The sequence below is a fragment of the Haemaphysalis longicornis genome, unplaced genomic scaffold (genome assembly GCF_048455015.1).
Source record: "Haemaphysalis longicornis isolate Haplotype H1 unplaced genomic scaffold, Haemaphysalis longicornis Haplotype H1 scaffold_1, whole genome shotgun sequence".
Classification (NCBI taxonomy): domain Eukaryota; kingdom Metazoa; phylum Arthropoda; class Arachnida; order Ixodida; family Ixodidae; genus Haemaphysalis; species Haemaphysalis longicornis.
Genome location: NW_027526203.1, coordinates 250,627,774 through 250,652,241, shown reverse-complemented (window position 1 = coordinate 250,652,241; position 24,468 = coordinate 250,627,774). Strand labels below are relative to the sequence as shown.

The window sequence follows — 24,468 nt, the reverse complement described above, 5'->3', positions numbered from 1 at the left end:
CCAAATGCACCTTGTTGTGTATTGATGCCAGGTGGGCGAAGTTTTGGTCAACTAAATTTTTCCCTTGGTTGCGTGAAGTGCGCACAACTAAGTTTACGTCATGCTGCGCTTACACCAGCGCACGCACTTGTAGGAGTATACCAGTTGGAACCAGTATAACTGGTAGCAGGCGCGCACGATTGGCGAACAGATTCGGTTCCCATGTTTGTTTTCGGTATAGGGTCAGTGGCCCGCGGAGCATAAACACTGGAGCGCGTGTTCACTGGTCTTATCGGTGAGAGCGGGGTCGACTTTTCTTTCGCAGGATCCCAGCAACCGCGTGACAGCTGACTAGGAATAGGCGAAACCTCATCAGCATCTTTCCCGTCAGCGCAATGGGAGCGCGTTTGGCAATTCACCCCCGCAACTTCCACCCACTCGCCACCCCCCGTGCCCCACGTTCTTGTTGACAACGCGTTTAACCCCTTCTTCAGCCGGTCAACTGGCGCCCCATCCATAGTACAAGCGAACGCTCCGATTGACACTGACTTCCCCCGGTGCTGCTTCATTGACCACAGAGTTCAATACCTTTGCAGTCCTGAAATCTCCAAAATGGGGGCTCTTACCTTTTTCCTCGCCTTTGCATTGTCTGTGACGCTCGTAGTATCTTCGAGCCCGCTCGATATTTGCGGTAAGTATTATTTGTTTGTTTCGGATCAAGTTACTATAGCTGAATCTAGTATTTCATCGTACTCACTCTAAAAGGCGCATTATATGGACGACGAAACCCTTTTACGGTCGGCATAGGCTGGGCGAAGTGAACTAACAAATGCGCATGTGAGCAGCTCACTCAAAATTAGGGCATACATAGTGAAGAAACTTGTGAATTCGAGGACAACCGAACTGATCTCAAAGCAATACAAGGACTTCCGTTTGCTTGTGCTATGCTGTTCAACTAGTCTTAATGCCTGTAATAGCTTACGACGTTTTTTTTTGTCAAGCCGATGGACTGTTGGCTTAAAAATTTTAGGCCTTAGTTTCGATTGTTCTGAGAATCTAGCAATCTCATTGTAGTTTTTTTTTCCGTTTACATCCCTATATTTATCTGCTTGCCTTTGAGCGCAACGACACTTGTTTCGACATGAAAGTCGGTTTCATTCCAAGTTGCCGCTTCAAATGCAGGTCGTTCCTGGCGTTTATTTCTCACCAACGCTTTTTAATTTTTGCAAAATTTAGATTTGGTACCTCAACTATAACTAAGCGCACGAGAGTCACCTAGGATGAATAAACACTTTTGTGTATGAGTATGAAGAAGTAACATTATTTTTTTAAGGCTTGTGAGGTGCATGCGACGGGGTAGGGGATTAACAGACATGTTACCGCCTTGAGCTGACAAATTATATAGTGTACCAAAATTAAAGCTGTAGTAAAAATTTTCCAGGACATTGTGCTGTTATTTTAAAAATGAAGAAGTTAACAGAACTTTTGAATAACTAAACTTAACTTGCGACAAAGAACAAGTAACGAAGACACAGGGTTTCTCGTTGTATAGTTTGATCGCACCAGGCAGACTGACTGCATCGGACTAAGTCTCAGAAAGGTTTTGTAACACAAAGTGGGTACCAGTTAGGACGGACATATCATTGTTCGACAGGTAAGACCCTAGGCTTTGCCTGCTGAGGATGGTCACCAACGCCTAATTTTAATGTGGAAGCATTATATGCCTAATGATCCGAAAAAGAATGGGGTATCTTTGGCAAACATCTCTTGCGGATAATACCAGAAATGGCCCACGGCGTAGATATTAAAACCCGCAAGGAAAGCTTTTCGTGGAACCAGGGTTAGGAAGGGGTGCCTGACAGCTTGCCGTAACTAATGTGTGCTGTGTCGTGACGAAAGGTGCTTCTACCTCGAATGTACCCCCAGTTTCTGTGCAAATAAATCCATAAGCCCAAAGACTAAGATGTGAAGAATGCAGCGAGGGCAGCCAAAAGACGAAGAAATAAAAAGGAAGAGACGCAAACACGATTCATCAATAAAGGAGCCGTTGATGAGTATGCCCAGGAGAAGCCCTAATGCTTCCGCATTCAAAGCACGCAAGCCGACTTAAGTGCCCCGAGGAATTTTTTTTAGACTCATGACGCGGGTAAATTATTGTCCCTTAAAATGTGCAAAAGTGCAACACAATACAACTCGAACCGGCACCGGTTCGATGAATCGGGATAAATGCTTTCTAAACGAAGCTACTGCTTGTGTGGGCGCATACTGGTGCGGCTTTGCGGCTGTTGCGATAAGCTCTTCACACCTCTGTGGTAGCCTAATGGTTAGATATTGCATTTCGGGCATAAGGTTTGTACGCACGCAGGTCAGACTTTGAGCCCCCGCAGTTTCGTCATCAAGCTCGTAACAGCCGTCAAGCTGCCTGGTTACCGTTTTGCTAAACTAATGTAAAGACGCTGAGTGGGAAAGTCGAATTTACTAAAATATAAATAGGCAAAAAGTAAAATCAACTTCTTTACTTTAGAGTCACCTGATTATTACGAATTGCACTTCGAAATAAATCGGCGAAAATAGGCAGAGTGCCTGCGTCCCGATGTCGATAATCTTTTTACGGGCTGCATCTATACAAGCCCTATTTCAGGTGTCCTCTCGCTTTGAACAGCTACAGCTGAAAATATCCTACATTAGAAATTATGACACATTACCTTGCTTGTGCACAACCTATGCTCAAGAGATGCTCAACAGACAACATAACAGATGTTCAATGTCGCACGTGTCTTTTTATCGGTAATTAAAACTCGCAGTCAACGAAAGCTTCATAACATGCAATTTTTTATAGTGTCCGCATAGTGTGTGCTTCTTACAATTTAAGAATTTATCACACAAACTTTATTTTTGTTTGAACAGAAAAGAGTGGTACGGAAATTCACTCCTTCCTCACCTGCATTCGCCTGAAGACGTCTCCGGAAGTAAGAAATATCTTTCTACCTCTCCTGTGTTTTGAAATCTTTCTATGTCTTCCTTTAGACGTCTCTGTCAGACATAGGTGTCCCGTAGCTTCGGAGTGGCTTTTGCATTCGGAACGTTTTCAGGAACCACAACCTGTAATAGCGGCAAGCAGGAACCATATCGAACTTACAAATACAATGCCGACGCGCTCTCATCCAAGTGCTGTTTAACATATCAGGAAGCAGAAGTTGTTATGCCTAGCGTGCTGTTGCTCCTGAAACACTTATGTGGGCACTTTTTTTTTTTTTGGGGGGGGGGGGGGTGCACCGAATGACAGAGGGCGTAGAAAGAGGGTCATAATTAAAGCGGAATATTGTCCAAACAAACAAATCCTGCGCATTTATGATTTTCAAGCATATTCAATTCAGTTTGTTCGTGTTTACTAATATAAAAAGGGGATAGAACATTCAGTAATCCTTGCCATCAGCGAGGGTAGGTAGACGATGACCATCCAGCTGGGACCCAGCGGGAAAGCAATTGGCTACTGACAGATAATGCAAACACATGTAGCTTTAATTTTTAACATGAAGGTATTGAAGTCGGGGAAACGATTAAAAATAAGACAACTTTCGGTAGCCCCAAAATTAGAGTCTTGTTTCCCAATTAGCTAAACATTCACTGTGTTCGACCTGGGGCCGTGATGTAAGTTATCGACTTCGCAGCTTGGTTGATGCCTGTTCGAATCCAATAAATAACCTTGTACCGACAAGCTTCAATGAAAGTTTCTGCGATATATATTGAAGCAGCCCCTTAATGAAAGGTTCGAGTTCCACTAGCTTGTGTAATAGAGATCAGTGTGGGATAAAAATCAGCAACGGAATCAAAAAGTGGTACATCTAAGTAAGACTTTTCCCCGTGTTTCTGGACTCATGTGTTTTGCAAATCTGATGATAAATAAACTACTTGAAAACTGAAATTTATTTTTTGGATACCCCGCTGGTGGTCGTATTAGAGTGTCCTCCCCACAACTTCAACTGTGCATACCGTGCTAAGTGAACCCTCACAGTGCAGTGAAGACTTTAAATGAACCATCTTCCCCTACCCTTTTTTCCATGTCCCCCAACAGGGCCTATTGGCCTCCTTCTATAATAAAGTCATCCATTTTCATTCACAGAAATTACAATAATGTACACTCTCGTTTCATTTGATGTTTGCGATATTTACGGGTAAAAGCAAATTTCTAGCCACCGTGCCGTTTCAAGAGTATATAGTGCGCACTATTTCGTCTTCGTTAGTGAATCTCCGCCCTTTGTTTCCAACGGTGGAGCGTGCATCTTTTACAGCTCCAAGCAAGTCCATCGTGGCTGGTGGACGGGAGACGCGAGTGCTTATTCACGTTGTTTCGCATCTCTGATCACCCCGGATGGGACTGACTCTCCCTATCTCTTTCCCTTTCGAGTCGAAATAAGCAACTAAGACATTTGCGCCGATATTAAAGAGGCACCCCAGAATGTCTCAACCGATGGTACAGGAAATGTGCACAAAACGTTCGGGAAATACCTCTTTTTTTTTGCCGAAAGTATAAGCTGTGACTAGCGTAGATATTAGGTCACCTTAGCTAATAGGAAGGGTTGAGCTAAATAAATCAAACCGAAAAAAAAAAGAATTTGCACCACTTTCCGCGCAAGCCTGCCCTGAAACTAATCTGCGTCCAACTGATTTCAAGGGTAGGTTTTTTTTTTTTGTTGTTTTGCTGACAAGGGTGAATTTTCGCCACATCAATTCAACTCTACTAGAAAGCCCTCTCCCAACGCGGATGGCTTCAGTAATACGAAAAAATATGACTCCACAGGTGTGCTGGGCATTCACGCGTTGGCGGCCATTACGATGGTGTAACTATGATTGGTTATTCCAATTAGTTAAATCGTTGTTTGATGAATTGGTGAGATAGCTGAGGATTCTTGTATTGATTAAAGAGACTGTGGAACACTTTTTTTTCAACTTTTTTTCTAAAACTTAAATGCTTTCAGGACGTCCTCAACAAACACATTCAATGCTAAGAATATGAGGTCACAAACTACCTCCGCCGAAAATTGCTGCTCTATTCCCATTAGGTAACTTAAAAATGTTTTTTTCTTTCCTGGTCGTGACGTTCTTCGAGCGCTCGATCGACGTCATTACAGCAATGCAGGAGCTATTGGCCGACTTCCTTTCAGTTGCAGCCATAAACCCAATCGGTAGCCCCTTAAAAGAATCGCCACAAAAGCAAAGCTGTAACAGAAGGCGGATCTGCTACGACGAGCGAATAACAAAGTGCCGCTCCGTGCTGGCGATAACCATAGCTTTCGCAGTGCCACCAGACGCGAAGAAAAGAGTGAAAGCGTTTACCGGAAGTGTTGCAGTGTCCCTTTTATTTCTCGGAATTCATTTACTAAAATAATCTGTTTGAAAAACTTGTTTACCAAGCCATGCGTGCTCAATCGTCCCTGCGGGTATATGCTGCCTTTTGGGGATGTTTGACGAGACGCGCACCAAGGCTGCGAATTTAAGCTTCAACTGAAGGTGTTGTTGATTGAAATTGTTAATTGATTGAAATTGTTGATTCGTGTGGGTTTATTGATTGAAATTATTTAATTACTTAGGCATTTTTTAAAACTTGACCAGTTCTCCATTAATTTGCGCTTGTCTGTGAGTATGCGTCCGTGGGTACGGACATCAACTCTGCCATAAATCACGAGCGCAGCGATAGCGGCGCTGACAGCGGGTGCTTTAAGATGTATTCTTTTTTCTCCGCAACAGTTTCGCCGACTGCTTACAAAGTTGGCGGCCAAGAAGCAGTGCCACAGTGACCTATGCCTAGTCCGTGCATGGTGTCGCAACGTCGGCTCATTCGTAAGTCGTAGATTCATTATTATAGCCCGGGAGACGCGGCAGATAACTAGCATCCCAACAGTCTTGCTGCAAAGTCACTGCGGGGCCCTTTTGTTGTGGCAGGATTCCGGCGGCCGGCCAGCATAGCTTATAGACGAGGTTTGAGGTAGCAGCATCCTGAGGTTTTTGCGAACGGTGCGTACAGGTAAATAAAAAAAAAATCCACATCCCACGCATAGATTTTAAACAAACGAATCGAAGGCACATTAGGCTATTCCACTGCTAATGAATAGTACCCCATTACGGGGGTGAGTTCCAAGCGGTGCTTGAAGCGTAATTTCAATTGATATGTACTGTCATTTAGTCACTAGATCGACCTGGTTTATGTATTTTGTTGCTGAATGATCGGTTATGTCATTTTCTTATTAGGAAAGTAATCTTGTGAGCGTAAAAAAAACTGCGTTATTCTGTGTTTTAGAGCTCTGGAATATATCAAGTCATAGCTCCGGTAGTATGTTGGTGGATTTTTTTGCAGACACTTAAAAAAAAGGTCTGTATGTACCAGCGTTCGTTTTATTTAGGCATTTACGCGCATAGATGAAAGGGCTACCATTTTATGACGCGGCACATCGAGTTATTGATTTGATTGATTGTGGGATTTAAAGCACTGACGTTACACAGGCGATGAGGCGCGCCGTAATGGAGGCCTCCGTATTAATGTTGTCCTCCTATGGATCTTTACGTGGACCGAAGTCTCGAAATCTCGCCTCCGTTTGAAAAGCAGCCACTGCGGTCGAAAATCGAACCCACGTTCTTTGCATCAGCATCACAACGCCTTAGCCACCGCGGCGGGTTCTAATACATAAATGGGTGTCAGTCGTTATGTCGGAATGTGAAACCCGTCAGTCAAGGTATTTTTTTTTAATTTTAAATCCAGACATCCAATTTCAATGTATTTAATTTACCCGTTATACCTTGGTGGTACGGGAAGGGTCTCTGTGCATGAACTCGTTTAATAAAGTCAAGGTCACAGAGCGAAAGAATGCCGCGCGAGCAAGAAAGAGCAAGGCTCAGGGTCGGCGAGCATGCTAAGCACAGGGGCTGCTGTATGTTCCTGATGAGAGCGCGGTAGCTGCGCATGATGCACAGAGGATGACATAACGGAAACGAGGTTAGCGTGGTTAGAACTGGGTTCAGGTGTATGTGGTCTTATCTCCACGTGTTTTTGCAGCGTATCTCTTCCATTGACTATATCGTTTCGCAATATTTAGTTTCGAAAAATAGGCGGACAAGTATTTCGACCGGCATCGATGTTCAGTTTCGCGCTCGTCGAGTAGAACAACAGCGTAAATGAAGCCAAGCTCATCGTGCATCCATCAATTCCGAATTTCCAACTTTTATTATTTTCATTAATAATGAATTACCTCATTAAAAAAAAGAAACGAAAACAAGGCTACCAAGTGTAACCAAGGGCGCTCCCACTGCTGGATGGCTAGCACTAGCATCAGCTTAGACGAACGACTTTGAAATTTTTTTTCTCCCGCGTTTACTACCGCCCGAGATACGTACACGTGTAAACAGCGCTGCATATTTCATTAGGTACGATAATATTAAAATAAATAGTTTCTGTTCAATACGATATTTGAAGCCAATATCTTTCAAATTTTCATAATCGATTCGTTTCGAAGAGTTTGCATTGGCGGGAACCGCAAACTGACACGGGGACTAGAGATGAAAACAAAAACATAAACGAGACGAGCGCTTCGTTTCGTTTATGTTTTTGTTTTCTTCTCTTGTCCCCGGGTCAGTTTGCGCTTCCCTCCAATGCAATGTATTACCAACTCGCCCAAGCTTCCGCCCTCGAAAAGTTTATTTTTCGAATGCCCCTAGCGACAATCCTCCTAGTACAGATAATAGGAATGGTTACGATCTTGAACAAGCGAAACTTTTACTGAGGTCAATGTTGTTTTAATCAAGGAAATATTTTTTATCACCATCAGAGCAGCCTGCGTGATACTGCCCTGCAGCTCCACTGCACTGCAGTGCACGCAAGCTCTGCTGTCAATGCACACTTACAGGGTGTTGCGACGATAAATTGGCGGCTTTGGTTTTGGATCTCCCTTGGGTGAAAAACTATTTTCGCCCATGAGAGATCCAGAGGCCATCTTGGACGCGATGATTACCTTAGTACTGCCACGTCACCTGGGGTATCCAGAACAAAACACGTGATCCCCTCAAACCATCATTGCGTGTTTTGTTATGAATACTACAGAAGCACCACACTTCCATCGGGGTCAGGAAGTCAAAGGAGGACACTGGCTCTCCCGTAGGCGAAGATATATATATATATATATATATATATATATATACAGAAAGAAATGCGGGTAGTCTACAACGCCAAAGAAGGCATAGGGGAACAGTTAGACGATTTATTACCGTTAGTGACGTTACATTATTTTTTATTATTATTATTAATTACGTGAGAAAGAAAGAAAGAAAAACACGCGCCCAGAGTGGGGACCGAACCCACGCCTTTCGATTAGATCTCGAGGCATTCGAGATCTAATCGAAAGGCGTGGGTTCGGTCCCCACTCTGGGCGCGTGTTTTTCTTTCTTTCTTTCTCACGTAATTAATAATAATAAAAAAAATAATGTAACGTCACTAACGGTAATAAATCGTCTAACTGTTCCCCTATGCCTTCTTTGGCGTTGTAGACTGCCGGCATTTCTTTCTGTATTTCCTAACGAGCCCCTCATTTCCAAACTATATATATATATATATATATATATATATATATATATATATATATATATATATATATATATATATATATATATATATATATATATAGAGAGAGAGAGAGAGAGAGAGAGAGGCTTTAATCAGAGTTGAAGTGAGCATATTTGTGGTTGGGGTCTTCAGTCCAAGACTCTGCTGGCACGGCCGGCTGTTTTTGCGCTTTCCGCTAGCAAAAGCTGCGTTTAAGGACAGAAGCTGGCCAGCGTATACTCTCCCACTTCTCGCTTGAGAGGTCGCGATGGGGGAGATGTGAGTTTAGTTGACATTCCCAGACAATATGGTACAGTGTGCCTGGGGCTTGGCAGTGAATACATAGGGGAAGATAACGAGTAGGATCGATGGCGTGTGGTCCTGTTGGGTGTGTGTGGGTATATTAGTCCGAAGAGCAAAGTGTATGACAGCTGCATCTTACCGGTACTCACCTATTGGGCAGAACCTTGGGGGCTCACTAGACGGGTTCAACTTAAGTTGAGGACGTCTCTGCGAGCAATGGAACGGAATATGATAGGTGTAACGTTACGGTACAAGAGGAGGGTGGAGTGGGTCAGGGCACAACGCGTGTTAAGGACACATTAGTAGAACTTAACAAGAAATGGGCGCGGGCAGGGCATGTAATGCTAAGGCAAGATAACCGTTGGTCCTTAAGGGCAACAGAGTGGATCGCTAGAGAAGGCAAGCGTGGCAGGGGGCGGAAGAAAGTCAGATGGGCAGATGAGATCAAGAAGTTTGCGGGGATAAATTGGTCGCAGTTAGCACAGGACCGGGGTGATTGGAGATTAATGGGAGAAACCTTTTCCCTGCAGTGGGCGTAGACAGGCTGATGATGATGATGATCTCAGGATCACTTCCTGCTCTTTCGTGGTCTGATCGGTTCCTGGAGGATACAGCTGTCTCGCTAGTCTGCAAAGTTGAGTTATGTCAGCGTATGTGAGAAGTGGTTGCCAGGTCCGCAGTCCACGCTTCTTGCGGTGCCCAGGGATCGAGCTCTCGGTCCAGGACGTGTGCCGTCTGGTTACCGCGAAAAATAGAGTGGGCCAGGTCCATATGATATTGACTTGGTTCTGTGGGAGTCGTTGGAGGAAACGACAAGTCGCAGCCTGGGTATCCTGGAATGGAGATGCCTTCCAGCAGGCGAGTGCCCAAATATCAGCACATACGCTCACCAATAAACGTTTAACCTCTCTCTCTTCGCCAGGTAGGATTTCAAGACACACGAAGAGGGAAAGGTTAAACGTTTATTGATGAGCGTAAGTGCTGATATCTGGGCACTCGTCTGCTGGAAGGCATCTCCATTCCAGGATACCCAGGCTGCGACTTGCCGTCCAGGCCCTCTTTACCAAGTCTTGCTGGTGTCCTAAGTCCGGATCGGTCAGACGATCCACCCATTGCTCATGAGAGTGGAATATAACCTTTATTTGTATTCAAAATAAGTAGGTAAGCCATAAGCGTTATTGGGTTTAAACAAAATAGTCCACGAAATGCGACCTCTGTTTAAATTTTAGAGCGGACAGAAAAGTGGTTTGCTCGCAAAAATTATTCAAACACGGTCCTTTATCGCCTAGCACCCTGTATTAGGTATCCAAGCTGATAGTGGGTGTAGCATTCTGTATGTGATGTGCATTCTTTGTAACTACCGTATATTCACGGTAAAAAAAACTGGAACTCCTCCCCGCGAGGGGAACCCTGTGTAGATGCGACGCATCGTGGGGTTCACTTGGTGTTTCCGTTGGATTGATTCTGAAATCGCGTGAAACGTGTCGGGAACGCGTATGATTATTATGTTTTATGATTATTATTATGTTTTATTGGCCAATCTTGGTCAATCTTTCTAAGTGGTATGCTTGGGGCTTCGCTGTCGCAACGACCTTTACTTCATCATTGTTGCTGTAAGTGGGAGCTTCTTTTCTTTTATTGCAAGTGTTAATCATTGCCCCATCATGCGTTGTATCAGTAGCTTCTTGACGTAGTTTGAATGAGTCAAGGATATAAGGCGCGTTCGTAGCATTTGATTCTGTCTTGGTTTTGTGGCGCAGTGGGAAGAGCACCATGTACCTCGCGTTCCGCCCACAGGGTCGTGGGATCGAAACCTGGCGCCGCTAACTATTTTTTTTATAGTGTAGGGGGAGGGGTGCGGACAACGCCGTATGGAGGGACAAGGCGAGTGAATGAGATGCAGTCGCACCTAACACACTTCAGAATAAAACAATGTTCTCGCCATCACCGTAACTGAGGGAAGGAAAGAGCGTGTGCAGGCCAGTGCTGTCTGAGACAACCCCAAAGCGCAGCAGTGCTGTGCAGCTAAAACAAGCATAGTGCGCGCAGTACCAACAGTAGCTCATCGGTACTTCTATGTTTACGTGCACTTTCGTAGTTACACTGTTTACCTCAACCCACCGCGGTGGCTCAGTGGCTAAGGCGTTCCGCTGCTGAGCACGAGAACTCCGCTTCGATTCCCGGCCGCTGCGGCCGCTTTTCTGATGGAGGCGAAAAGCAAAAACGCCCGTGTGTACGAGATTTCGGCGCACGTGAAAGATCTCCAGGTGGTCAAAATTAATCCGGAGCCCTCCACTACGGCACGCCTCATCGCCTGCGTTGCGTCGATACGTTAAACCCTACAATAAAACAATCGATCACACTGTTTACCTTACCATTCTTACTGGTATAAAAAGAATGTGCCCAAATGTAAGCACAAATAGCTCGTTCGGAAAGCTTATAAGCACTGCCTAATTTGCGTTTGCTTTTGGCAGCCTCAGCCAATCGCACAGCTGGAGCATTTGACGTGATGTTCTAGTGCGGGAAATGAGCTAGTGGGTCGCAGCCAGTCCCTTTTTTCCTAACTATATAGCTTATTTGTATGAATTTTGTGTAAAAAATGGTGTCAGTGTGATTCTAACGAGACAATCTTTCGAATGAACCAAACTTGGGTTTTGTCTGCATGGCGCCTTTATGTTTAAGCACTTTCCCGCTTTAGCTCTGCATCTCCAGCTAGCCCCCCTCCCCCAAGCCCTGTTAACTTTCGCATCTCTTATGAGTCTACAATGGTTACGTAGTCCGTAGTGGTATCACATCATTTCATTTATTTACCATGGCATACAGATTATGAATTTTAAACATGCACGACTTTCAAACACTTCATGATTTAGTTCGCTGGTTGCTGATGTGAATTATTTAGCTGATTACATTGTATTTTCTGCGGTAACAAAGTCCCTTTTCTATTTGATTTTTACAGGAAAAAGCGGCTTTTAGATACATGGAGGTAAGTCCTGATATTTTTAAATTGCCAAGTGTTTATGTATTAAGGCATCTGTAGATTTAACATTGTCAAACTCAACCGCACCAGTCATTTAACGAACAGATCAGGGGTCTTCGCTTTTTTTTTTTTTTTTTTTTTTACAGTGCGCCTCTGAGTATACGTCGAACGGTTCAGAGGTTTTGGTAATGCCCGGTAGTCTATTTGCGCCGCATAAATTCCTCAACCATTTAAAAGGCTCCAATTGGCGGCCATGCTGCTTTTACACCCCACAGCCGGACCTTGTGAAAGCAACAAAGGAATTAAATGAGCCATTCGTACTGCTGGGTCTACTTCCCCCGACATCCTCTTTAAAACCATGTAAATAACGTGGACAGACGACTTCGAACTCTCGCAAATGTAGGTGAAGAGAACGTGACAGAGTTTTACATGTCCCAGTTTAAAAACTTTACGTTCGCCATAACGCTGTCACGTTAAAGAGTATTGTGATCTCGGGACTCAAGTTCATGTAAATGAGGCTACCGAATAGCATGCTTTCCGAGCCGAAAGAGCTTGGTAATGTAAAGCACGAGACTCGTAACGCCGAATTGTGTGTCTCGTAACGCGCGTGCGCGCACGCACACACGGGCACACACACACGCGCGCACGCACACGCACACGCGCACGCACACGCATACACACACACACACACACACACACACACACACACACACACACACACACACAAGCACACGCACACGCCAGAAGCCGTCAAAAAAGATCCGCACCCCGCATCGCCAACCATACTTATAAACGCGGAACTCTGTCTGTGCTGTGGAATGAGTACACCCATCTTATTTCCCTGACCCATTTTCTTGCGAATGCTCGCAGTACAAGTATTTCCTGGAACTGAGCAGCGCCGCGAAGACTTGCCAGGCCCGCAGAACTTCGGCGCTGCAGTACGCCAGAAACAGCAGATTCTGGAACATCATGGTCAGATTGATCGGCGCCGCGGTCGTCTGAGCAGCACCTGATGATGGGCTCGCCTGTTGGGTGCAAATAAGGCATATGAGCGTACTTGGGGCTTTACTCTCATCCCGAAAACCCCATGTTTTTACAGACTTGAGAATTGCAAAGAGCACCAAATTGTATACTTCTCATTTTTTTTGTGTGTGTGGCAGAAGTGCAAAAACAAAATAGCTGTTTTCGGTGCGCAAACGTGGGATAAAAAAATAAAACATATAACCATATATAGGTAACTGACGCTTTCTGAATGCATGCTAAGGCCGAAGATTCAAAGCGGGTAACGCTAGCAGAGCTGTCTTCGTAATCAGACAAATGTGAGTGAATTTATAAACGTGACGGATCATTGTTTCCACAAATAAAATTCAATTAGAACATAACTTGAAAGTGTAGTGTGTAAAAATATCATGAAGATATGAAACATTTCTGCTCTTGTAATAAAAAAATGATGAGTAGACTGTGCTTGGGGGGGACAAATATACGTGGCGCTTCCTTCGTTTCGTGTTTTTCCTGCACAAAACTTACCGTTCACGTTTATGCCTCGTCCTTATTTATTTCGTGTTAGCGAAATCATTGTTTCCCAGAATATGACAAATTCTTCAAGAAGGAATTAAAGTGCGATTTGTTGCCAAGACTTGTATGCGTGCATCCGTTTTTGGTGTTCTGCTGAAACACCTTGTTTGCTTATGGCGCCTCCGTTAAGATGCACTCCTCTGTGAAACAGCACGATTAGTTTTACCCCTTTCGCCGAACTACCAGACACGAGGAATGCACCAGGCCACGCGCGACATGCGACGTCATCCTACTGCTCCGAGGCTCCCGAGCTCGCGCGACGGCGCTCCGTCGCTGACGCCGCGAACCCTGACTACGGAAGAGTCTTGCGGTTCGTTCCCTCATAGCGACAAACTTATGTGACTGGTTTGAAATTCATTTGGCTACACTTCGTATAAAAAATAGCAGACGCTATGGCTAGGCCAACAACGAAATATCGTGGGAAAGTAGCGCTAATTCCTACTTATCAAGCATCGTCCAATACACTGCCTCACAAGAGTTTCCTTTTCCATGAGACGTCAGCATTCCCTAATGGAAAGAGAATTCTCTTTCCATTAGGTAATGCTGACGTCTTAAGCTGTGTTGCTTAAGCTGTGTTGCTTAAGCAACACAGTTAAACCTGAATGTAACAAAGTTGACAAAATGTCTCAATTTTTCGTTACATCCAGGTTTTCGTTACATGCAGGCACGCAGGAATGAAGCAGAAACGAAACCAAAATGCTGTTAATCAGTGAAGGGGAACTCACCCTTCATGTATTTATTTCACAGCGAAAAGCCGCGTGAGTTGCTCCTCCTGCTTTCGCACGAGCTTAGGCACTACACGGCGCTACAAAAAAGGTGGGTCACGTACCTCCGTATCAGCAAACGTAACTTATCATTTTTGCCTTTTGACACTTTTTGGCGCCTTAACGCGTTACAACAAGCGAACTTATGCCGAAAGGGGGCCTTTTTGAGAACTTGATGCTCTTTACCGCACGGAAGATTTTTGAGAGGGTGCTAATACTATACAAGGCGGCAACATTCTTCTTTCTCGATAGCGGAGACAGCATTTAAAAGTGTACACTTTTCTTGAAACGACGCAACTTTTTTTTTTTTCCGCCAGCAGCACTCATCAGCAGCAGAGATGAAAGTGGAGACGTGTGACTACACGCCGACAGGACGGCCTAGCACCTCAAAACTTGTCTGGAACCGAAACCGCTCTCAAACGTACAAACGCGCGATAGTTTCTGGTGCGGGCGACAAAAAGAACGCGAAGGATCTCTTGCCAGCTGGTGTGGTGTCACGCTACACAAGCAGGACCAGAAGTGACTGCTACGTTAGCCACGTGATGGTGCCAGCCCCTCTGTTAATAATAATAATAATAATAATAATAATAATAATAATAATAATAATAATAATAATAATAATAATAATAATAATGACGAAATTGGTGTTTAGGCGATTCCATACTATTTCATTGCTGCTGGCTCCTTACGGTAGTGCTAGTATTCGCTAAATTAGTTCGTTAGTTCGTTTCGCGTGCCGAGTTTTGAGTAAAAGTGCAAAAAATAAATACTGATCAGGGGCGGTATTCTCGTAACTGTCCCTTTTGAAAACGTCCCTTTTGCGTCCCTTTCATCGTGACGTACTTCCGGTTAAGAAGTGGACGTTGGCAGCATGGAGGAAGGTTGGCAGTAGGTTTGCCGCACTTGCGTTACGTCACTTCCGGTTGTTTGCTTTTAGCCAATCAGGGCTCGCCAAAAGGGTCACTTTTGAAAGGGACGCAAAAGGGACAAAACTCGAGAATACCGCCCCAGATCGTCGACTTCGTTACATCAAGGTTAACCGCCGCGGCGTTTCGTCACGTAGAGGTCGCAAACACATGGGCTTCAATGAGGGCATCAATGGGGAATTGAGAAACTTCGTTAAATCCAGGAATTCCTTACATAGAGGTTCGTTACATCCAGGTTTAACTGTACTGGCACACAGAACACCCACGTGCATTCGACAAGCCGCTGATAAAATACTCCGCCGAAGGGGTCATTGAAGACTAAAGCCTTCTTTCAGGCTCAAAAAGCATACAAAGCAATTTAAAGCGAGGTGAACGTACAGCAACGTATTCAATCCATAAGCGTAGGCTATCCCAACCTTAGTCAATGACGGTTATGCTCCGTCCTTCTCTGTAAAAAAATATTATGTACTCCCGTGTAAATATTTAAACGTATTTTGTGTGTACATGGCGTTCACAGTCAAAAGTAAAAAAAAAAATCAAAATACGGATGACGCAACCGCCGCTTCCGCTTCTAGGGCTCTTGTCTTCCTACGGAAATGATTTGAAAGAATAAATGGAAAATATGAAAGTAAGCCGGGAAAGTAATATGAAACAATGATGCAGTAGGTTTTTAGCCGGAATAAAATTTTGAGAGGAAAGGTAGAGACAATGAAAAGAAATCTCAACTGGTAGTGACGCTGGTAATGGAACTTTAGGGATTGAGGGGGGGGGGGGTGAGCCCGGGGAACACCGGAGTGGGCTCGGGCCCCCGGTTCCCCACCGCAGTCAGCGCCTATGCGTTTAGCTGTCAATTAGGGAGAATATTTTTTATAGGTCATTCTGCCGCATCACGCTGCTTTCAGTGAAATGAAATTGAAAAAAAAAAAACTAGTTAGATTAGGTCAGATTACGTTCCGTTAAGTTTAGATTATTTTAAGGTTGGGTTTAGGTTAGGTAAGGTAACGTAAGATCTAGGTTAGGTTAGGCTAAGTTGGGGCAGCCTTTTTAGGGGCGTGATGAAAAGGCAGGAAAATAGGAAAAGCTGCAGGAGACGACGGCATAACCGTTGGTGTTTTGAAGGAGGGAGGACATATTGTAGTGGAAAAGCTTAATGTACGATTTTCGGAATGCTTAAAGACTGAAAAAGTGCCCATAACCCGGAAAAACGATGCATTGTTCTAATTCTTAAGAAGGGACATACCAAGGAACTCAAGAATTACAGACCCATTAGCCTACTCTCAGATGTTTACAAGCTGTTTACCAAGGTTATGGTTAACCACATAGGTGATAGCCTGGATTCTAAACAACCCAGAGAGCAGGCTGGGTTTAGGAAAGGGTACTCAACCATGTATCACATCCATGTTGTCAATCAAGTGATTGAAAAATCCGCAGAGTGCATTAAACCCCTTTACATGTCATTTATAGATCATGAGAAAGCGTTTGATTTCGTACTCACCGCAGCCCTGCTAGATGCACTAAAAGACCGCGGAATAGGGGAGACTTACATTAAACTTGTAGAAGATAACCCACCACAAGCAAAGCGATAAATTCCCAATACAAAAGGGAGTAAAACTGGGAGATACAATCTGGCCAAAACTATTGACAGAATGTCTGGAGAGGGTATTTAGAAATCTTGACTGGGAAAACGCAGGATTAAGGATGAATGGGAATACTTGAGCCATTTGAGGTTTGCGGACGACATAGTCTTGCTGAGTGAGACTGCAGAACACCTGCAAACAATGCTTGAGGAACTACAAGCAGAAAGCACGGCCAGCTAAAAATAAATATGAATAAATCTAAAGTAGTGAGAAATAAGCATGTCAAAAAACTTCCTCTTCAGATTAGGAAACGAAACGCTAGAAGAAGTTAAAAAATATAACTACCTCGGACAGATGGTTACTGCTGATCCCAGCCACGAGAGAGAAATCCGGCGCAGAATAGGGATGGGTTGGGGAGCACTCGGCGAGCACTCCCAAATAATGAAAAGTAAGGTACCTCTGTCACTCTAAAGAAAAATCTACAATTTGTGAATGCTGCCGATGATGGCATACGGAGCTCAAACTTAGCACCTTACTAAACAACTACAAAGCAAACGTAGGTCGGCTCAACGGGCCATGGAACGAATTTTGTTAGGAGTAACACTCAGAGACAGGAAACGAGGTATACCTCGATCAGAGAACAAACTTGAGTAGGAGATATCCCAGTTCAAATAAAGAAAAAGAAATGGACGTGGGCTGGCCATCTAATGAGACGACCCGACAACCGGTGGACAATTAGGTAGCAGAGAGGGTACCAAGAGATTGGTCTAGAAGAAGGGTAAGGCCACTAACTCGGTGGAGGTATGAAATAAAGAAATTCGGGGGTAAACTGTGGACTCTAGCGTCGCAGGACAGGGCGGTTGGAGGTCGATAGGAGATTTGTCCTGCAGTGGACCTCAGTAGCCTGCTGCTGATGCTGCAGAACGTCCTTCAAACATTCTCCCCGTCATGCAAGTCTTAGCTAGGCTTCAGGGTGCGCGCGCAGATTTGTTGTGGTAGGCCCTATAAGTCATTTATTTATTTATTTATTTATTTATTTATTTATTTATTTATTTATTTATTTATTTATTTATTTATTTATTTATTTATTTATTTATTTATTTATTTAGGCTGAAATGACTGAATCGACAAGCAGCTTTAGAAAGCGTCTTATAATACACCTCTGCGGGTACGTGCCGCTGTCGGCGAACTAGATTCAAAGTGCATAGGACATATACGCTTCTGGGACGTAAAGCGGCCATGAATACAACCTACAACTTTGTTTATTCAAAAGATTGGGTGTTTTGTAATACCGTCAGAGCGTGTCTAACAGCAAACGATGCCTTATGCTCTGAGAAATGTGGCAATTTTTATTTATTTATTTATTTATTTATTTATTTATTTATTTATTTATTTACCTTCAAGGCCCGAAGGCATTAAAGAGGGAAATTGGTACATGTACGACATGCAAGTGAAAAATACAGCAACAGAAAAATTGTAATCAGGTAGTATTGTCTGATACAGGGTATAAAACTAAGGGCTACTTACAAATAAAATTAGTGACAGAAATTTAAATAAACAGCATCAAGTATGTCAAAAATTTGTTGAGGAATACGATTCTTACATACAGAGGTATTTGGCCCATATAAGTCCTGAAATCACTGTGTATGAGCAGATGGAATCCTAACTTTGTAACGATGGTCAATGCGAGTAGAAACATAAGCTCTCGGGGACATTAATCTATTCCCAAGTAACGCGTTGTTGTATTAACTTTTGTGAAATTGACACAGGCGAAACACTTTCCTGCAAAGAGAAAGGAGGGATAATGATAGCATTGTTCTCTATAATGTGGTGCTCGAGAGGCAATGGTAGTTATAAGAAATCAAGCCCGATGCCCGATTTTGTGCTCTTTCTGTTTCGTAGATCGGTGACTCCGGACCAGGCTACCAAACAGATGCTGCGTATTCGAGTTTGCTGGGCGCCAGTACCTTGTAAAAGTAGTAGTTTCAGTGAAACAGGCGCCTGATTAAAATTTCTTCGAAGGTAGCTTAACATGCGATTAGCTTTGGATGCAATGTATTCAATGTGTGTCATCCAAGAAAATTAAAGACAAAATCTTAACTCTCCAGCCCCATCGCATGTTTTGTGACCTCAAAAATAATGCTATAGATGGAGGTACCTAAAACGAATAGTTAGCAAGTCAGCACCCCAACGCTGCAATACAACAGGAACTGGAACTGAGGTAACTAACGCGTCGGTGTCTGCTTCCAGAATAGCACTGCGATGGGCTGTCTCAGAGGGCGGTGGAATCACGCATGAGTCCACTCACTCAGACTCATTTGGACTCAAACTCACGCGTGAGTTTGAGTTTGAGTGAGCACGAGGCTAGTGTGGCATGGTGAGTTTGAGCTTGAGTGAGTTTGAGCCCGACTGAGTTTGAGTACGCCTGAGACCGAGTGAGTTCTGAGTCCATTTTGAGTTGTGAATACATATTGAGTACTAAATACATTTTGAGTTTGAGTACATTTTGATTACTGAGTACATTTTAAGTTTGAATAGATTTTGAGTTCTGAGTACATTTTGAGTTTGAGTACATTTTGAGTTCTGAGTGCATTTTGAGTTTTGAGTACGCTTTGAGTTTGAGTACACTTTGAGTTCTGAGTAGCCTAGGAGGCAGCTATGGTTGGCGGTTGTTTCATGTGTCGCTTTGGGCTCGCAATTCAGGTTAGCTGCGGGTATGGCAGCATTCGCGATGCGCAGGATCGGTTGGTGGGGAGGTTGGGGTGGGGGATGTCTGATTTAGCGGCTGGGCGTGTGAATAATAATCGACTGGTGAGGTCATAAAAAAGGTTTATCGCACCTTTTCCTCTTGGTGGATCCTCTAAGAAGGTAGAGGGTGGTGGGAAAGCACACGGCTGCGCTTTCTTGCTGGTTGTTCGCCTGCTTCTGTTAACGGCTTGATTTGCTAGGGTCAAAAAGGAAGAGGTGAGCGCCGGGGGAAGGGACGGCGGCTGTCCCCTCCGCTGTTTCAAATGAGTTGTCAACTGAACTGACTGGGCGACACCCATTTAGATACAATATTGACCGCGTTATGAGATAGATTGTGTAAAAATTCAAACAGATGTCGCCAAGGCGTGTAAGGTATTAAAGGTCCCGATTAACGGAATCACGCGAGGTAAATTAATGAAAATGCTTCCTGTGTATAGTCATCAGGTAGTCATAATAAGTCAATGTAATATTCAAAATGATGCCACGAGAACGTGTGGGGAATCATATTCAAGGTCTAGATAACGGGAATCACGTGGGACAAAAATGCCTTATGGTTATATTATGACCTAGTCATGGCTAGTCATATATTGGGTGAAAATTCAAATTCATAGCGCTAGGGCGTGTGGCATATGAAATTAAACGTTTTGATGAGGGGAATCACGTGGGACAAACGCAGAAATGCTTCCTGGTTATTATCATATGACATAGTCATAATGGGTGATAAATTGGATTTTTTTTTTAATTACGAGTGTTTGCCGCGCGGCATATGGAAGGCGTTTTAAAGATAGAGGTAGAGAAGAAAATAGGAAGGAAAGAGAAAGAGAGGCGTTTTAAAAATGGGGGTAGAGCAAAAAGTAGGAAGGAAAGAGAAAGAGAAGAAAATAGGGAGAGAGGGGCTGCCAAGAGCACAGAAGGTCACGAAACCGACAGGTGTTCAAATCTACAGGTATGCATGCAGTCCAGTGGCGTGCAGAAAGTCCATCAGCGACCTGCAGTATTTATCGTCCTGCACCCAGCGGTTGTAGTCATCCGGTTTATCCCACCGGAGACCAACCTTTCTGAGCGCATGGTCTCGAGCTGTCCTAGTTCCCGCGCACGTCCACAAAAGATGCTTGGCGTCAGCTTCACCCGCCGCAGACGGACACTTGGGACACGTTCCAGGGTCGTCTTGTGAGTGCCCCCAAGTCCAAGTGACTGAAGGTGTGAGGGCCACCCCAGCCCGAAGCCTCCTGAGAGAAACTTCCTCCACCCGGGAAAGATTAGGGGGCAGGGAGCAGACACACGGGGGAATTAGGGCACGTCTGTCCCTTCTCAAGAGAGATTTCCGGGCTAAAAGACGGGAGCGCGGATCACAAGGAAGGGGGCTAGGGGAGGATTCAGGGGGGGAAGAAGAGTGGGAAATATGGTCCGCTAATTGATTCAGTATATTCCGACCGTGCCCCTGTACCCAATGTACACGGATCGTTAGCTCTGATGTTCTGTGGAGGCTGTGAATCTGCTGGCAGATCAGAGGTGTCTTCTTTACTTGCTTCAGATGCTTCACAGCACTGAGCGAGTCTGTATATATATGCACCTCCGTGATGTTATGGAGTGCACTTGCAGCATTGACTGCGTCATGAACAGCCTGGAGCTCCAGTAGCAGCGGGTCCGGAGTGTCGGCAGCGTAACAGCGCGAGCCTTTGATTTCCGGGTGCGTGGCACTGGCGAAAGCAGTCCGTCCTCCGTCCGGCAGAAGAGCTGCATCTGTGTACAGTACGCAGTGGCCTTCAGGGACTGTGGTATCGGAGGTTGGCGCTGGCTTGTCACGGCGACGAAGCTTCGTCGTCTTATTCGTTGTCATTGTCGTGTACCGCCATGGTGGAAGATCGTCTGAGGTTGAAGTGACGGGGGACGCATGACAAAAATGTGAATGAAGCGCTGCGACCACTGGAATATACAAACGCTTGAGCTTCCTCCCTTCTTCGCGCTGGTTTATAAGCTCTGTTATAGTATTGAGCTGGGCGTGTTCCTGTAAGATGGGTATCGGGGTAAGACGAGGAAGTGCCGTGATGGTGCGCATAGCTTCTCGGTTTATAGTCTCAAGTTGCGCCCATTGTTGCTTGGTCAGTCTGTGAAATTGTGCCTGGTAGAGTAGGCGCGGCTGGAGAACAGCACGTACGAGTCTTCTAGCCACCTCCATGCGGGCTCCTCCACTACGCGCTGCAATCCGGCGGATCAAGTGCAAGGTTGTCGAGGACTCCTTCCATGCCTTCCGGAGCCAGTGAAGACCAGAACCCGACTGGTGGATCAGAAGTCCGAGCACCCGCAGCTCTTCTTTCGCTGGTATGGCAGCTGAACCAATTTTAAGTTGAAAGTTAGCCATAGAGGCTAACTTCCTTCCTGACTTATTAGCCACTTGTATGTAGCACGACTTCTCAGCTGAAATTTCTAAACCGGCTGATTCCGCAAAGGCATGAAAAACATCTAGGGCTTGCTGGAGATGGCGGCACTGTAAACCGAGATCGCGGTTTGTGGACCACAGTGTGACATCATCCGCGTAGATAATAAATCTCACGAAAGGGATGTCTTGCAACTTCCATGCCAAGGGTGCAAATGCGATGTTGAAGAGCAGCGGTGCTAGCACGGAACCTTGCGGTACCCCACGATTCGATGTAAACAGGCCGACCGGCTTCCCATCCACTCGTACAGAAAACGTCCTTGAGCACAGAAAGGAGCGTACCACTTTGGATACATGATGTGGAATCCCTAAGGACTCCATGTTTCTGAGTATTGTCCTGTGGTCCACGTTGTCATAGGCCTTGGAAATGTCGGTAGCCACCACAGTCCGCACAAGATGGCTGTGGGGTGAAACATGCAAGATATCATCAGCCAGAATAGAGAGTCCATCCTCTGTACCTAGGTGCGGTCTGAAGCCAATCTGAGCAGGATGGTATTTCCTGTTGTGCTCCAGCCACCAGGATAATCGAGCTGCCAGTATCCGCTCAAATATCTTGCATATTGTCGGTGTCAACGAAATAGGTCTTAGTGCATTAATACCCGTGGGTGGTTTTCCCGGTTTGGGGATAGGCACTACCACGGAGTGTTTCCACTCGGGTGGAATGACACCTTTCGCCCACACATCATTCAACGAACGGAGTACTGCGTCCAAGGCCTCCCCCTCCAAGTTCTTAAACAGCTCATACGGGATTTCATCATACCCTGGAGAAGAGTGTGCTTTTGATTCTTCAATGGCCGCGATGAGCTCGGCCATCGTAAATGGTTGGGTTATACCCGATTCATCCAGTACCACAGCCGACGGAGAGGCGGCCGGAGGTTGTTGGTGATTGGGAAAGAAACTCACGGCCGCTCTGTCCGCAAACTCCTCTGGGCTGATGTTGAGAGCCAGGCGAATGCTAGCTGATGGATCAACCAGGCTGCCACTCCTCTCCATGGCTTGGAAGGTCCGCCATAAGGCCTTGTTTCCAGTGCGAGAGCCAGAGCCAAAGCCAGAGCACCAGTCATGCCAACGGCGACGTGACAACTGTTTCTCGTAGCGTCGCGCTTGTGCCGCGATACGGTTGGCCGTGACACGTGCGTTGAATTGCGTCGGGTGGCGATTAGCAAAAATCTCTGCTCGGCGACGCTCTGCCCAAAGTTTAAGCAGATGCATATCGGGCTTCGGTTGATCCTCGTTCACGGTGGTATGTATAGTGCAGTTGGTGAGTACGGACTGCAGTGTGGAAATTAGGTTCTCGGAAGTTAGTGAAGAAGCTCGTTCGTCAGAGCGGACTTTGTCCCAGTGAACAATTCTGACCTGGCGACGAAGTTTATGTAACTTCTTCGTGTGTAAGCCAATCAATATTGGAGAATGGTCGCTCGCCCAAGCGTCTGGCTCGGGATTCCAGGAGGGATTACCGGGTCCAAGCCACCACGTAAGGTCCGGAGCATGAGACCGAGTTGAAGGGATGGTAGGTACGGCTGGAATGTTCAGTAAGGTAAAGTTCATGCTCGTGAAGGTGTCATGAACCTGCACTCCCCTCTTGGAGTCTTGCTCGTAGCCCGACAAGGAGTGTGGGGCGTTGAAGTCTCCCGCTACGAGTATGGGAGTGCCTGGGTACATAGCCCTGAGGTGGTGGAGCCAACCGAGGTTAAGACGTGCTCTGCATGGCCTCCCATAAAAGGACACTAGAAGAAGTGGTGTTTTGGCTGGGCGCGTTAAAACTGCGATCACCTCTTGCTGTTGGTTGCACCATTTCTGAAGATCGATTGGTGTTTGAGGAACACTACTGACAATGTATATTGCCGCTTTTCCAGGTGCATTGCCAGTGCGATTATCCGGGATGGAAGGACTATGGTAACCAATGAAGTGAGGGAGAGCGCACAACTTGTTTGATTCCTGTAACAGGAGCGCCCACACATGAAGTTTACCAGAGTGAATTTTGGTTTTTAGTTCTCCTAATTTGTTCGAAAGGCCTCGGCAATTCCATTGCAGGATGACCGGTTGATTAAAACTCAAAATGATGCCCCTACGGTGTGCGCGGCATCAAATTGAAGATTGCGATGAGGGAAATCGCATGCGACATATATGCGGTATGCTATATTATGAGATAGTCATGGTTAGTCAATGTTTGGGTTAACATTCAAATTGATGCCACTAGGATGTGTTGGGTATCAAATTAATGGTCTCAATGAAGAGAATCACGTAGGGCAAATACAAAATCGCTTCCTGGTTATAGATATGAGATATTCCTGGCGAGTCTTATATTGGGTTAAAATTCGAAGTGACCCCGCTCGGGCGTGTAGGGTATCAAATTTGCGATCCTGATGAGGGGAATCACGTGGGACAAGTAAAAAAAAGGCTTCGTGGTTCTAATCATGAGATAGTCATGGTGAGTCATAGATTGGGTTAAAATTCAAGGTTAGGCCGCTAAAGCAAATGGGGTATCGAATTCAAGGTTTCAATTAGGGGAATCACGTGGGGCATATAAATAAGGCGTCCTGCTTACAGTCAATGAGACTGATGGTTAGCCAGATTTGATTAAAATTCCAA

At 45.1% G+C, this 24,468-nt stretch overlaps 1 protein-coding gene across 1 annotated transcript; it reads left to right on the top strand.

Moving 5' to 3' along the window:
* The first annotated feature begins 440 nt into the window (after nt 1-440).
* On the top strand, nt 441-13,483 carry LOC144144135 (antimicrobial peptide microplusin-like). The gene is made up of 5 exons (XM_077675516.1): nt 441-670; nt 2,887-2,948; nt 5,728-5,820; nt 11,829-11,855; nt 12,720-13,483. Exons 1-5 carry the CDS (start codon nt 592-594, stop codon nt 12,849-12,851), a joined length of 393 nt encoding a protein of 130 aa, XP_077531642.1. The 5' UTR covers nt 441-591; the 3' UTR covers nt 12,852-13,483.
* Nucleotides 13,484-24,468: the final 10,985 nt, after the last annotated feature.

Bases quoted from the DNA above. Each gene is read 5' to 3' on its own strand.
- LOC144144135 (XM_077675516.1), top strand. From the start codon at position 592: ATGGGGGCTCTTACCTTTTTCCTCGCCTTTGCATTGTCTGTGACGCTC. The intron at 671-2,886 runs GTAAGTATTATT...TTGTTTGAACAG, and splicing joins GAGCCCGCTCGATATTTGCG to AAAAGAGTGGTACGGAAATT. The intron at 11,856-12,719 runs GTAAGTCCTGAT...GAATGCTCGCAG, and splicing joins CGGCTTTTAGATACATGGAG to TACAAGTATTTCCTGGAACT.